The sequence below is a fragment of the Cryptotermes secundus genome, unplaced genomic scaffold, assembly GCF_002891405.2.
Source record: "Cryptotermes secundus unplaced genomic scaffold, Csec_1.0 scaffold358, whole genome shotgun sequence".
Lineage (NCBI taxonomy): Eukaryota > Metazoa > Arthropoda > Insecta > Blattodea > Kalotermitidae > Cryptotermes > Cryptotermes secundus.
In genome coordinates, this window is record NW_019721523.1 from 321,411 (window position 1) to 338,363 (window position 16,953).

Genomic DNA, 16,953 nt, shown 5'->3' on the forward strand with positions numbered 1-16,953 from the left:
CTAATTTCACTGATATTTGATGTAAGTAAATAAGTATGGGCAAATCAGTCACTCAGCCGGTCACGGTAGCCGAGCGGTCTAAGGCTTGTACTGTCTTCGCTCGCTCGGAAGCCGGGATCGTGGGTTCGCATTCCACTAATGGTATGGATGTTTAGTGTTTTTCTGTGTTTGTGTACAGATAGAGGCCTTGCGATGAGCTGATCACCCGCCCAAGGAGTCCTACCATATGTGTAAGATCTAGAAAAACCGAAGTGAACGGAGTTCATGGAGGTAGGCCTAGGCAGACTGGGGCTGTAGTGCCAAGGAAATAAAAAAATCAGTCACTCACTCACGAAGCTGAACCCTTCTTGAGAAGCCGCCAACAATTACGCCGCGAGAATGTATGTACATTAATTATAAATGCAATTAATATTTTAACACTTAATAAAGTACCGTTACAAAATATGGTAAAGAGAAACAGTTCTTGCTCCTAGTACGTCAACGTGCCTACATACATCAGTAGCTAAAACGCATGTACAGATGGGCTATCTCTATCAGGGGAACAGGTATAATAATTAAATTTTGGTCCTTTGTTTATATAATAATAATAATAATAATAATAATACAGGTGAGGCAGGTAGGTAGTTCAGTCTGTAACCTGACCACATTTGCATACAATAAACTAGTGATAAAGTTGATACGTTATCTGTGAAACACGAAGGTATTTTTATTTCAAAATTTTCTGCATATAATTAAGAAAATGGCAAACCGCGCCGAGCGCTGGGGCTTCAAATCTTGAAATATTCACTAAATCTTTTTAGTCTGTAAAAACAAGAACGATAATATGAATGAGAAATGCAACAAATATGGGGGGAATCAGAATTATATAAAAATGTAGTCGGGAAGGCTGAACGGAAGACATAACTTCGGAGAACTAAGAGTAGGTGGGAGGATAATATTAAAATGAATCTTGAAGAAACACAGTCAGTGGCAAGTTCTTGCTAACGCGAGTTTCATAAAATGCGGAGAATTTCTTGACCAGCTGAGTGGCTTCTCAAGAAGATGACCGCTTTATAGAGTTAAGTGTACCTAAGTTCTTGTCGATGAAGTTAATCTACTGGAGCGAGTGAGATCTGCACGTGGCGACAGGTGACGGCAACCGCGGGATTCTCATGCGTGATTTGCAAACAAAGCCACTAGAGTCACGGCAGGGGGCAGATGGTTGGGGAGCCTGGATAGTGAAGGGTAATTTAAATAGATTAACGGCTCAGTGGTAATTTATAAATGTACTATGGAGCAATTCGCTATACCCAGGTATCTCAGACTGTGAGGAATGCCTCAGTGCTGGTTCATTTAGTGGGGAGCTGACTCCACAGACACTAATATATCCATGCGCCAAGTGTAATTTATTCCCGTCACAGCTGAGAGGTCAAAATGCCGTGTTAATTATGATAATAATAATAATTTAATGTGCCGACAAAAATCGTATATAAGAAATAAATCATAAAAAATCAGATAAAACCCTAACAGGGTAACAGGAGAAGTATGGCCGCGCTATAGCTCAAGCGGTTAGTCGCTGACTTCCCACCGCGGCGGCCTGGGTTCGATTCCGGGGGTCTGGTTAAGTGGGATTTGTGGTGGACAAAGTGGCGCTGGGGCAGGTTTTCTCCTGCCAATCTTTTTTCCACCAACTGACCCACAATCACCCTCACCTATCATCTGGGGCTGGTACAATAGGCCAGAACAAGAAAAAGCAACTATGTACGTGTATGTTCCCCTGGCAGGAAAATTGAGAATATAAAGACTACATAGCTACTTCTGCCGCAACCATCCAAGTGCATCTCTATAACAGCAACAGATATCAGAGTTACAGAAAGCCATCTACACTCAGCTTTAAAAGATAATGACATAGACAAGCGCTGAATAGACCGCAATACTTTAAATGACATGTATATATATATATATATATATCATTAAAAGTGGGAGTAGCGGTAGCGTAGTTCGTTGAGGCACTATGCTACAAGTCGCAAGGTTGCGGGTTCGATTCCTGATGAGGTCACTAGATTTTTTAATTGACCTTATCTTTCCAGCCGCACTATGGTCTTGGGGTCGACTCAAACTTTAACAGAAATGAGTACCAGGAATCTTCCTGGAATAAAGGGCGGCCGGCACGAGAAGCTGACAACCTCACCTTCATCTCTGAGCCGATTGTTTAGGTAAAATGTGGGAGCTTCGACGTCTCACAACTCTATGGGCCTCCACGGTCTCCTGTTACAGGGATACCTTTACTATTTTTCTCTTTATTTATATCATTACAATGTATGTAATAGAGATAATTGTCTTTTAAACAGAACCATTTGAAATAATTTTATACCTGTATTTTTTTAAATATTGTAGAACACTGTATGAGTACCAGACAGAAGCGTTCGTAACAGAACAACAACAACAACAACAATAACAATTCAAAATATACCTCTTCAGTGATACTCAGTCTCTGCAAAGTTTTTTTTTGCTTGATTATTTTAAACAATTCAAACAAAAACAAAAACTCCGTGGCCTGTAGTCCGCAAGCGAACTATACCGACCGAGCGACCGCCACTTGTTGGCGAAGTTAGTGCCAACTTTAGCGGAGAGAGGGTGTCTCGTGGTCAGCGCAACGGATCCCCACTGCTGTTAATTTCGGTTTTCTAGACCGGAACCGCTCTATCCTTGAAATAGCTCCTCAATTATCACCACGAGACCGACTGGACCCCGTTCCAGACCCACTACTTCTCAGAAAATCTAGTAGCGCTGGAAATCTAACCCAGGACCTCTGGATCTGTAGGCAGGAACTCTGACCACTGGACCACAGAGGCGATCCAATTTAAACAATTCAAGTTTTATAAATGAAAGAAGTGATACTGGCTGTTCTTATGCAGAGTTAGCTACTGCAGACGATACTGTTAACATCTAATATTCAGCTGCGTTTTCTGTATCTTCAGTGACAGATTTAACTTGTCGTACGGGTATACTGATAGACATCTACAGATCTGTACAGAGCCAGAACACTCAGAACTGTGAATACATTCAGTCTTTTAGAGATTCAGTGTGCTTATGTATTTCCCTAGGAGTGGGCTCAATCAGATGCACCCTCACATGATGTATTTTATTTTCAGTTATTTTACTATCGAGCCAAATTTAAATTAAGGCAGAGAGAAATGCGAAAGTTTCTGAATAATATACACCATCCAGACCTTATAGTTATCACCAAATTATAAATACTCTTTCCAATGAAAATACCAGCAATTTACCTCCACATATAATCTATCTTGTTATATACGAGCATTTATCAGTGATACGCGGCCAACTAAAACAAATCACCCATCAGAAAGCAAAATCCACTTGTTACAGAGTGACAGTGTACATACACTGTGTGTATTAATATATTGACGAACAAGTACAGTTGTTGGAGCAACATTATGACTGAAATATTGTATCTATTCTGTTCCTTACAACATATACACAGCACTTCATCTTGTCTGAGGGGAGAAGTTTCGAGAAAGTGTTATCATTACTACTAATCTACTTAAGCCTAGTGTTGTAGTTGATAAATGACTCACCTGTTGATAATCTACTTGAATGAACTCCTGACTCGCTGTAGTCATGTCGTGAAACGGTGTGCGGAAACCCTAAGACTTCTGCAGGAAGTAAGGCGTGGATAGTATACTGTTGAGATTAAGAAAAATCCAATTCTGAAGACGACAATAAGAACACTGGTAGAAGGAAAGATTACCTCTCCCAACCAACATTATTATTAGGCCCTCGATATCTGTCTTTGTTCATGATCTCTTCTTCCTCTTCTTGAAAAAAAAAGCACATTCACTTTTAGGAAATGGGACTGAGTCACTCACATAGGCAGAGTAAATCTGTGACTATATTCCTTCTAATCAACTTGCCACATAATTTCTTGAATATAACTTGTAGGCCACTTATAATTGGACAAAGTCAAAGTAGTGTATTGTTATTATTCAGTAAACTTGAGTACTTCTTGTCCTTTTTCATTCTGTCAGAAAATGCCTATGGAAGATTTTTCTAAGATCTGTGTAAATACTGGAGATTTTTTTCCTCTTTGTCACTCATGATGGGTACCACAGATCCTGGTTAATCAAATGAGGCAATGATCTAATCAAATCAATGTTGTTTCACTGTAAAAATATTCACTCATTTAGTTAGTTTGTTCCGTAGAGGGAATTTCTTTCTCAGTAAGAACTTAGAAGTTGCAAGATTTTTTATACTATGGAGAATATAATAATAAAATTCCTCAATCTTGGAATGAATTATACCAGATTTTCCTTGTCCAATATATTGTCACTTTTTCCGTCCACTTTGATACATACGAGAACTGGCTTGGAGAACAAATAGGGAATATTAATATATGCGAAATGTATTTTTTATACATAACTGAGTTGTTGCAACATAGTTATCCACATAATGGTCGTACTTATTTGTTAAAAAAGTCATAGTGTTTCACACATCTCGTTTAGTCATCTGAGACTGCACTTAGAAAATAGATATATATTAAATCTGTAATATTACATCGACCACTTCGATCAAGCACTGTATAATTTCCACATTTCTTTAATTTGTTTTGTACAGTAAGTATATACACTTATTTTGACGCACTTAAGCGTAGTATACTAATTCTGTATCACTGCCACTTCCTCTTGAATCTGACTTCTTGTTATGGTCAAGAAACTGTATGTCATGAGCAAACAAAATAAATGAGACATAAAATTATACCTGTCACTGTAAGGTTTCATAAATACGTCTTCTCGATTCTCTCAGTTGCTTATGCAACATAAACCTGTTCCACTGCACTTATTACGTGTTAGGGACTTAACAGCAACAGGCACACGCAGAATATTAAACAGTAGAGATGTGATGAGCGATGATGCGCTTGTCCCCCATGTTGCATCGCCGCGGGATATTCCCCTGCAACAAGGAAAAGCAATGGAAAGTACAAATTGTGACAACCGCTTGTTCAAGAGTAGATTTATTATTTATTAACGGTTCATTTATGTAACAAGTACAGTGAAATAAACTCTGGCAATTCACCACTAACTAAGACTACCAAATTAGCATCAGAAGGTCCATAAAACTACCAAGACCCTTTGACATACTCTCGAGCCAGTTATATCAGGTTCCCAATCTCACAACCTATTTCCCTAAGAGGCATCTTAATGTTTTGTTTCCATCTCCTCAAACTTCGAAATAGAGTTTTCCCCGACAAAACTCTGTATGCATAATTCATCTACACCATCCCAGCCCCTTTGCGTGACTCTGTGACCTGGAGAGCTATGCAGGAGGTAGTTTAACTACTGTTAGGGTCACCCGTGCGGGAAAGGTCAAAGGGTACAGTCCAGATTCAGAGAGATACTCTGGTCCTTCAGGTTTGGGACAGGGCATTGGGATAACAACCTCATCCTGTAAAAATCATTTTGTTCAGAAATCTTAACAACCAGCTTCGGAAACGGACGAATCAAAGGATACTGTGATGGCAACTTGAAATGTACGCACAATGCTGCAACCCGGAAAGATGCAGGAAGTAGCCCAAGAAATGATATATCAAAAGGAAGGCTATATTCCAAAAGAGGAAAAGGAAGATCCAGGATGAGACGGCTAGAAGATGTTGAGAACTACCTGAAGAAGATGAAGGTGAAAGGATGGCTAGAGAAGATGAGGAATAGAGAGCAGTGGAGACCGGTTGTAAAGGAGACCAAGGCTCACCCAAGGCTGTAGCGCCGAGTGGTAGGTAGGTAGGTATCCAAGCCCTTATAACCTAGTATGTTTAAATATCGTGACAGTATTGGGTGACACTGAATATACTGGTCTAGAATTTTGTTTGCGAGGTGCTCCGTTCGAATCTCGGCCAAGACACCAGCTATCCTGAGGTTTTTCCTAGCTTCCCTCAGTTCTCCAAACAAACGACGGGTTAATACCTCGGTCAGCCCATAACCGTTGCTTCCAATTCCTTTCCAACTTATCATTCATACAGGGGACGGCACTCAAGTATACTTGATGTCCGATCATTCTGGGCAGCAGATTGTGATACTGACCACTACCTGTTGGTGGCAAAGGTTAGGGAAAGTGAGCAAACAAACAACACACAGAGTTCACATGGAGAGGTTCAATCTCAAGAAGTTAAATGAGGCAGAGTGTAAAGAGCAGTATCGTGTTGAAATTTCAAATAAGTTCATGGCTTTTGAAAACTTGGACACTGAGGTGGACGTTAATAAAGCTTGGGAAACTATTAGAGAGAATATAAAAATATCCGCCGAAGAGAGTCTAGGTTATTATGAACCGAAGAAGCATAAGCCATGGTTCGATGAAGGATGCTCAAATTTATTAGATCAAAGATAGCAGGTCAAATTGCAATGGTTACAGGATCCAAGCGAGTTAAATGGGGATAATCTAAACGTGAAATCAGCAGGCATTTCAGGAACAAAAAGAGGGAATATCTGAAAGACAAAACTGATGAGCTTGCAATGAGCAGTAAGAAGAAGAACATTAGGGACCTGTATAGAGGAATAGATGACTTTAAGAGGGGTTACCAACCTAGAAGTTACTTAGTGAAGGATGAGAATGGTGATCTGCTTGCAGATACCCACAACATTTTGAATAGGTGGAGGAACTACTTCTCTCAGTTATTGAATGTACATAGGGTCAGTGATGTTAGGCAGACAGAAATCGATACAGTTGAGCCGTTAATGCCTGATCGCAGCCCTTTTGAGGTTGAAAGTGCTATTGCAAAATTGAAACGGTATAAATCGCCAGGTAGTGATCAAACTCCGGCAGAACTTCATCAAGCAGGCGGAGAAATATTACGTTCTAAGATCCACAATCTAATTACTTCTATTTGGTACAAGGAAAAATTTGCTGATCAGAGGAATGAATCTATTACTGCACGTTCACAAGAAGGGTGATAAAGCTGACTGTAGTAATTACCGGGACATATCGCTGCTATCAACTTCATACAAAATGTTATCCAATATTCTTCTCTCAAGGTTAAGTCCATAGATGGATGAACTTATTGGGGATCATTAGTGTGGGTTTCGATGCAACAGGTCAACTACAGATCAGATCTTTTGCATTCGTCAAATATTGGAGAAAAAATAGGAGTACAATGAGACAGTGCATCAGGTATTTGTAGGCTTCAAGAAAGCCTATGATTCGGTTTGGGGGGAAGTATTGTACATTATTCTGATAGAGTTTGGGATACCCATGAAACTAGTTAAGCTGATTAAAATGTGTTTAAAGGAAACGTATAGTAAAGTCCGTGTAGATAAACATTTGTCCGATAAATATCCTATCCAGAATGGTCTAAGACAAGGAGCTGCTTTATCGCCACTTCTTTTCAACTTTGCTTTAGAATATGCTATTAGGAAGGTCCAGGAAAACCAGGTGGGACTGAAATTAAACGGGACACATCAGCTGTTGGCCTATGCTGATGATGTGAGTCTACTGGGTGATAATATAGATATCATAAAGAAAAACACACAAATTTTAACTGACGCAAGTAAAGAGGTTGGTCTAGAAGTAAACACAGAGAAAATTAAGTATATGTTGCTGTCTCGTCACCAAAATGCAGGGCAAAATCATTACATAAAGATAGGAAACAGATGTTTTGAAAATGTGGCACAGTTCAGATATTTTGGAACAACGATAACAGATCGAAACCTGATTCAGGAGGAAATTAAGAGGAAATTGAACTCGGGTAATGCTTGCTACCATTCAGTCCAGAACCTTTTGTCTTCTCGTCTGTTGTCCAAAAACATAAAAATCAGAATACACAAAATTATAATTTTGCCTGTGGTTCTGTATGGGTGTGAAACTTGGTCTCTGACATTAAGGGAGGAACATAAATTGAGGGTGTTTGGGAACAGGGTGTTGAGTAGAATATTTGGAGCGAAGAGGGATGAAGTGATAGGAGGATGGAGAAAACTGCATAATGAGGAGCTTCATAATTTGTACTCTTCTTCAAGTAAAATTACAATGATCAAGTCAAGGAGGATGAGGTGGATAGGGCATATAGCACGAATGGGTGAGAAGAGGAATGCCTATAGGATATTGGTGGGAAAGCCAGAAGGAAAGAGGCTGCTGGGAAGACCAAGACGTAAGTGAGTGGACAATATTAAAATGTATCTTAGAGAGATAGGAAGAGATGGTATGGATTGGATTGATCTGGCTCCGGATAAGGACCAATGAAGGGCTCTTGTGAACACAGTAATGAACCTTCGGGTTCCATAAAATGCTGGGAAATTCTTGAGTAGCTGCAGATATGGCTTCTCCTCAAGAAGGGCTCAGCTCCATAAGAAGTAAGTAAGTATATAATCCGACCATCCTATGCTATATAGGATCGATATTGAAAAGGTTAACCGCCCACAGAATAACAACAATAGGCGACCTCTATATAAACGGGATTTGCGGTTCTCACGGTAGTAAATGTTCAGTTTATGGTCTTTTCGGATAACATTCAGTGCAGTTTGGTAGGAAAGTTCTAACGTTTCGGAGAAATCTATGCACCACTCTTCATGGTGTTTCATCCCAGCAAACTTTGATTTTGGCTCGTGTAAAATACGACGCCCCTCGTCGGATGATATCCTAAATTGTTCACTTTCTTTCCTCGAAATTATAGACATTGCGTAGGGACCGTGTAAAGCACGTGGAAAAATTAAACGTTTTCTGTAGAGCGATTTTTAGTTTTTGAAAGCAGTCGGGTTGATAACGTTTTTCAAAGTGAATAATATGCATTTCCATAATGTAGTCATCTTCTAATAACCACAGAATTAATTTCGGATCTCAAACTATATTTTTTTAAGAAATTAACAATACTTTATTCGGATGTTCGTAGCATCGAAACATCTCAATGTTCCGACCGAGATTCGAACCCGATTATATGGTTTTAATTTCTACTTCAGATCATAGTTACTAGGCTTCACTCAGGTGACATTTTGAAAATTTGTCTTAACTCTCGCAGGTGATTTATGTTGTGTTGGGCTTATATATCCTGCCTTGTCTTAATTCTGATATCGATATGAGTAGCTCTATCGATTGGGCCGAAATGAATAGTATTTTTACCTGTGGATGGAGGCTGATCCCAGTCTCCGACGTTGTAAATGAAAATAGGATGGTGGATAATGTCCAAAAAGACAATCACTGCAATCCTAGATATCTCGGGTTACGTGCGTACAGACCGAAATGTGAGTCCATGTCAATAAGGGCTATACGTCCACAGAATCTACTACAATACGCATGTCTTAATGAAGCAGTGAGACCTCTAAGTACCAACATTATTTGAAACATAATATTTACGTAATTTGCCTGCACATAAACCACTCCTCTCTTGCCTGCACAAGGTTTCTGAAGTTGCAAGACATACAAATTGCATGTTTCTGCACATATGTGCAACAGAAAGGAGTATTTTATGTTTTCAAATTTACACTCAGTACATCTTCTTCCTTCCTTGCACTTACTTTTAGGAATTCCAGTCCGCCTTCATGTGAACATATGATTTTGTTTTCCTCTTTTTTCTTTTAATATCTCCCAGTCTGTCTTTCTCTTTCAGACGCCGGATATCTCCCTGCCACCGCATTGTCAAGTGGTTTGTTGAATTTATACTTAGGCGGAGAATGAGGAATGTACGAATAATATGACGTCACACAGATGGAATATCCCGTTCACAGTCTAAAGTTTTTCGCAGTGCAGTACCTTTAACGAGTCTAGAAAATAGAATTTCGTGTCGCTGCCGTAACGATTCTTCTTGCTGGTGGTTTCTTGCACTAAATTCATGATGTGAAAACATAATGAGGCACCAAGAGAGGGAGAGAGAAGAGTGGGTGGCAGAATATTGGTAATTATATTCTCCTCTCTTTTTCAAATTTTCTCGCTAAAGCGTTAATATTTTTATGTCTCATATACTTTACGTATGCTACAGAATATATTTGCTTATGTTGTCTTTCCCAATTTAATCACCTTAATAACATTTGCTGATAGGCTACGGCCATTTCCTTTCACATAATTTACAATTAGTCATTCACTGATCATACTATCACTCAACGTTAAACAGTCTGAACTACTGACACCGTAGCTAAATGGATAATAAATATTGTGACATGATGCCCGAAAGTCGGAATAGCGAAGTAAGAATAGATATTCATTGCTAGGCAACGACTAGGTAAACACATTCCCGCGTCAACGAATAGGCAAGCAACAATCGAATTAATTCAGTTGCTAGTTAACGGATCAGTAAACTAGTCTTCTCAACAGTAGAGAGGGTGTTTTCTGCATGGTCAATACAAAGTGGTTATAAGGAATAGTTCCGAAGCTGGCAGTAGCAACGTAGAATGGAGTCGAGTGTCGAGACTCCAGCCTGCCAGTAGCAGAGGAATTGAATTTAGTTGACAGTTGCAGATAATAATAAGAAGGGAATTAGGCTGTGAAAATAAGATTTCATGTCTTATTTGAAGTGACAGTGAGACTGTTACAAATCCGTTGCCAGGATATGACTAGTGAAGACTGAGAAACCTAATGCGTATATAACGGTGAACTCTAAAATGCGTGATCAGAAATAGTGATGTAGTTGCCTGTAGTTCCGTGCTGTGTGAATAAGGCGTCATTAAATCCAATCACGCAACCCAAAACCCGTCTTATAAGTCACGCACAACCCTCACACGTGACAGTATAAAATAATTATTGTAAATAAATATTTGATAAAGAGTATAGATTACAAGATGTTTCTACCTTGTTATAATTGGCCACGACTTTAAGATTGAGACCTAAACAGGTGGTGAACGTATTGAGAAGCGGAGCTACCGTTTCCTATATCGCGGAACTGTCCTAAATTTCTTTCGTGGGTTGGCAGAGATGAGAGACTGAGCTAACGCATCAAGCCTTAGGATGAGATCAGACAACGTTGCCTGTAACACAGTTGGCCCAGCCGTAGTGGCTACAATATGGATGCAGTTATGTCCTCTGCACAGTAACTCGATCAAGCAGGAGAAATTGCTTGTTCGAGAAAATAATACCATTCCAGGAGATGGCGGTTATGAGGAAGTAGCAAGTGTGAGGATGTGGATATCCAAAACAGGTGATTTTTACAGAACTGCTGAAGCTTTCCTCTCAATTGTCTTCAGAAGCTGACAGGCGCTCAACAATTCACGAGACTCTTAACCCTTTTTATTAACCCAGAAATCGATTTTCATTTTTACAGGAGCCGACCAAAGGAACCGGTTCTGAAGCAATTAAATCCGGTTCACGTACCTACATCCAATTTCTTTAAGATCTATTTTGATTGCGGATCCAAAAGACAATTTAGTATTAGCGTCTGAACTTTTATGGTCTAAACAGCTGTCGGATAAAGACTTTTAAGCCTTCTTCATGCTAGCAGACGATAAGAAGAACGTCATGTAATGGTGCAGGCCGGACAGCGTCCGATCGTAAATCGTAGGAGAAGAAATTAATGTAAAGTAGGCACTGAAATGAAGTAACACTGTACGTGAATCTTGGAAAGTAACACTTAGTTCCCTGCATTAAGAACAATTCCTACGTGAACATTAAAATATCCAATCCAACAGACTAAATAAAGATATTATATTGGAAATATGACCACTGTGCAGATGGCCGCACGAAATTGAATGCAATCCGAAAAGAGAACATCGATTTTTTGACTCTGTAGAAAGGAAGAGCTATTGATAATATTATATTTAAGCATCCTGTTGCACTCTATACGAAAAATGATATACACCTGATGATGGCCGTTTGAGGCCGAAACATGTAGTGTAAAGGAGAGCAAGATCAAGGACATATTATATATTGTTTGCACTTGGGACGGAGTTTATATCATTTATCAGCTATTGATAAACTAATTTACGTTCAATGTGTCAAGTGATAATAAGAGGAAGTACTGCGAAGAATCTGCCACTTATCGGCAGACGGTTTAGTTTATAAGCTGCGGCTATGATTAATAAAAAACAATCCATTTATGTGCATGGTTTCCATTAGTATATATTCCAATATTGTTACATTTATCAGATATCAGATTAAGGTTTCACATTATATGCAAGTTTATCATCATCAACATCATCAGCTGAATGGTTTCGGCTTTTCTCAGGACCTGTTACGGGTTCAAGCTTTAAAATTTTAACTATTGAATTGAAATATTTTTTCTATTATTTACATGGTCATCCTTGGTGTTTTCTCCCTCTGAGTTTGTAGACAGAGTAACTTTTGAAATATACTTTGCTCCACATTTCCCATGTGTTACAACCGCTTTATTTGTGTTTAATTTTTCAATGTATATCACCGATTAATAATTCAGTTCTTAAATTTTCTTACGTCTGTGCTAGATAAATCGATATTCTGACATGGCTGTTGGGAAGCACATTTCTGCAGCTTCAAATCTATGTTTGCTGTTGTTAAACACGCATATTGCCACGTGGATGAGTGACTGTAGAGGGGGTTTGGATTAGTAATTGGAATATTTACAGATCGTCACTATAAGTAACTACAGCGCTATCTCTAATTCACACACACTGAAGTTCATTACAGCAGGTATTAATTCTTCTCAGTCTACTGTGTCTTCACCAGTGGACGTTCCCCTGCTCCCGGGCTCACATCCTCGCAGGCTGGCGGCTATCTCACACTAGCCTCCTACTCTTCAAACTGCTGTATAAAGACTGTCTCGTAATCGCAACCGCTCCTCGTTATAGAGACTCGAATCGGACAACACAGCAAACACCGCTTCCAACAGTTCTTCTTTTGTTACGCGCTTGTCTTTTGCGGCCATTGCTTAGCAACGTAAATTGTTTACAGGGTCATTACTTAGCAATGGCTATAATATAGCAACGGGCCTGAATGCCACAGTACCAACCCGAAAGCTAACTTAGATTTCGTGCAATTGAACTGTTCTTGTTGATGTTATACGGACAATTTACAACACAAGTTCTGTATTTATTTAGATATGATTAGTTTATGATTAGATTAGTTTTAGATATGATTTATATGCACTTTCTGTATGAAATCAAATGCAATTTACTATCCACATACATATCGTCTTTATTGTCTAATTAAGATGTGTGTTACAGCAACCCCCGACGTGTTTCAATCTCATAAGACCATCATTAAGGCGTACAATTTTTGGACGAAAACTTTAAACTCATGTTTGTAAAAAATTTAAATCTTAAATTTTCAAAATATCTGAGGCGTGAGTCTCAATACCCTTGGACATATGTGTTACAATATGGTGATGTGGGTTATAAAGTGCTGGAGTTGACCTCATTGTTTTAGTACTCTGTTTGGAGCTGTCCCATATTCGCTTTCTATTAGTGCAGATGAAGTGAAGCCCAGAGGACGTGTCGTCATACCTGGGTAAAGTGAAGTATTTATTATTTATTAAAATCTGTTCCAACACTAAAATATAAATGAGGAAGATCAGTTCCAAAATTCACCCTGCCGATGTGTCATTTTAATCTTCAAATATCTCAAAGGCAAGTTCGAACTTTCTTGAACTCAGTAAAGTAACATTTAGTGGGCTAAAACACTTTTCAGATTAGTTTAAACTTAACAACTTGTTTAATTTACCAAGCATATGTTGGTGAACTTCAAAACTGAGCAAGTTAAATTTAAAGTTCTGTAACGATCACTCTGAGCAAGATACGTACACAAAATTAACGACCAACCAGTTCAGTCTTCAGATGTGTCAAGGGCTCTGTGGCATTATTGGAGCAGGAGTAAAAAAAACCATAGTCCGCGAAAAAAGAAGAAATTTTTGGAAGAATTTATAGCCTACTTTCCTTTGATACGAGAAGGACAGCATAGAAAATAAAAGTGAAGGGGGAGAGAGACAGATACACAAAGAGAAAGGTGATCTCATATGCCTCCCACCAAAAATTAGTTGGGATACACAGTCGGACAGATAGACAGCTAGGTGATCTCATAAGCCTTCTTTTATTTTTTTTTTCAAAATAATGGAAGTAAGCTAAAAATTGGCTGCGCCATAGCTTAAGCGGTTAGTCGCTGGCTTCCCACCGCGGCGGCCCGTGTGCGGTCCCGGGTCTGGTCAAGTGGGATTTGTGGTGGGCAAAGTGGCGCTGGGATAGGTTTTCTCCGAGTACCCCGATTTCCCTTGCCAATCTTCATTCTACCAAATTCTCCATCATCATAAACACCCGGGGTAGGCTACAATAGGCCAATCAATGGCCGCCGTGCCGAGTGAACCCAACTGGACTCCGCCCCCCACTAAGCGAAGCTAAAAATGAAACCGCTCCGCAGCGTTATTTCGATATAGTAGAATGCGTGTCTATGAATTTTTCATTTTTATCGATAATATAAGGAAAATATTTTAGCCAAATTAAATACACAGTCAAATAAACGAATCGCGGTGCTCATGAACGTGCAAATTTTGGTAATTATGCTTACCATTGTGCATGAGAAATGGAGTGGAACCATTACATATTGTGTTTAATGTTTGTTTTAATACATTCAGTGCACCAGTAATAATTTAGTATAATATGTTCGAATTAATTATTAATATTGTTACATTTATATCTTCTTGCACACCTATAAAATAGGCTGATATATGTGCAAACAATTCAGAGTTTATTAATAAGTTTCAAGTATGCATTTACTTTCCAGCAGAGACTTATTATTATTATTATTATTATTATTATTAAATATTTATACATTTCTCAATTCTCAATAGCAATTTAGATTTGTGTTCACGAAATTATTATTATTATTATCATCATCATTATTATATTATTACTTTGTTTACTGTTCTGCATTAATGTGTTTCTCCTCCAGTGCTTAACTTCAATTAGTCTCTGACTTTATGTTGTGTTTGTCCAGAATATAATTATTTTTATCTACGTTGCACTGTGTCTGTAATTGACCTTGTAACTGTTGACTCGGCACATAAATCATAAAGAATTGAAATGAATTGATTTATGGCTCTACGACCCTTTGTTGGGTCTTGTCCTCTTTTTCAGTTCCTTGGTCCTATACACAGTTGGTAAGACTCCTTGGACGGAGGATCACAAGGCCTCTACCTACACACAGAACAACACAAACACAGAATAACGCACACACAGACGTCCCTGTCTCGAGTGGGATTCGAACCCACGATCCCAGCGTTCGAGTGAGCGAAGACTGTTCATGTCTTAAACCGCGCGGCCACGGGGACATCGGCCTCGGTTAATTAGGAACAGCCCCATTTGGTCTCCTATATGAAATAACTGTCCACTCTTTTGCTATAGTGCTTGTAATGTTATACCGAACTGGTAAGTATTGTATTAAGAGATTATATTTACACCAGAACGGTTAGCAAGCTGAAGAACTGTGGCCATTCTCATACAGCGTATAGGAAAACCTGTTCAGTGCTAGAACTGAGATTTTAAACGACTAGTGACAAGTACTTTCCATAATATGGGAATATATTCAGTATATTCCTTCCTTAAGCGAATAAGAAATTTGCACTCAATCGAGGGGTTGGTTGTAGAATCATAACAGATGTGCGGTCTCCCAGTGCCTCCCAACACAAAACCTAGAAAAAGAAGAAAAGCGTAGATTCTGGAGTTGCCCCCGAGGAGTCTCTCTAACAACAAACCATCTGACGGGAAGCTATGCTTTCACGCTTCAACTTTTCAAAGTGAGCGTGGCTCTCGGAACTCCATTTACCTTCCTAAACCCTCAAGCCGAAAATGTAACCCAATCCAAGCCGTAAGCTAGTGTATCGCCCTGTCGCCATTCAGCATACACGGGATGGGTGAGGGGCGTGGAAATTTTGGAAAGAGTACAGAAGATTTCGGCAAATTGCTGTCCCCAAAATAGAGAGACTTCAATGAGTGGGGGTGTATTCCAAATAGAATAAAAACAATTAGGATTATCACACAAACCGAGTTAAATGCTTTCCTTTAAAGAGATTAATTTCACCTGCAGACCATAGAACGAATTGGTATCATCTGCAAATAAAATCAGTCCAGATAATTATAAATATATAAACCTATAAGTGAGGAACGCACAAAAACTGGAATATAAATTAATTAAGGGGTCAAAGACTGGTATGGACTCCGTGTGGAAGCGGGGTCGAATACCTCCACTGTGATCGTGCGAGTCGTAGGAGGCGACGAAAAGTGAAGTCTCAAATCTGAGACAGTAAAATATGGTCGATGCGCTGGCAAGGACCAGCAGCATGTACAAAAGACAGACCCGTCCTCTCGTCAGAGAAGGCGCCCCACAGAAACGAGACCGTAACTGTCAAACGGTAATAATTCATATCTGGTCATGAGCCCCATCGAAGATTTACTGACTGACTGACTGACCGTCAGTCGCAATGTAACTTTGACTTTGACTTTGACTTTGACTTTGGCTGGTATGGGTCTCACAGAGGAGCACTGACTCCAGTAGGTTATTCTTATTAAGTTGTGAGAGATGCTCTCCTGCGAAGCGGGCTTTGTCCTTCCTCCATGAAGTGGCTCTGGGTGCATTCCAACGTGAGAGCATGGAGGGTACTAAACGGGAGTAAGGTGACGGGCGAGTGTCTGGCGCCCTAAAACGGAACTATTTGGCTAAGGGTGTAAATCCTGACAGAAACTCTGTGATCCTCCAGAAATTTTGAGGGTTGGACTCGAGGCTGATGCCCTCATCCTGTAAACATTTTAAGTCGAGAATACAAACAAGACAATTAATGTCCTGGAATTAGCTAGGGCCCCAACTGTGTTATAGAGCCATCCTTTTTCTCCTTCTTCTTCTGCTCCTAGTTGGAACATAGGGCATCCGTGAAACGCTTTGTTTCACTTCAGTTCCCTAATCTAAGGCAGTCGGCAGGACTCCTTGGATGGGGGATCAGCCCGTCTCAAGCCCGCTATCTAACAGAAACAGATATCCATGCCTTGAGTGGGATTCGAATTTATGATCCTAGGGTTAGAGCGGGAGAAGACA

General features: G+C 39.6%; 1 protein-coding gene across 1 annotated transcript in view; it reads right to left on the reverse strand.

The window, feature by feature from the left end:
- LOC111875500 overlaps positions 1–16,953 on the reverse strand; it is a 512,348-nt gene that overhangs the window by 149,790 nt on the left and 345,605 nt on the right. The window contains exon 5 of the mRNA XM_033755834.1: positions 3,579–4,950. Within this exon, the coding sequence (XP_033611725.1) occupies positions 4,847–4,950 (104 nt within the window). The 3' untranslated portion in view covers positions 3,579–4,846. The remainder of the gene's footprint in view (positions 1–3,578; positions 4,951–16,953) is intronic.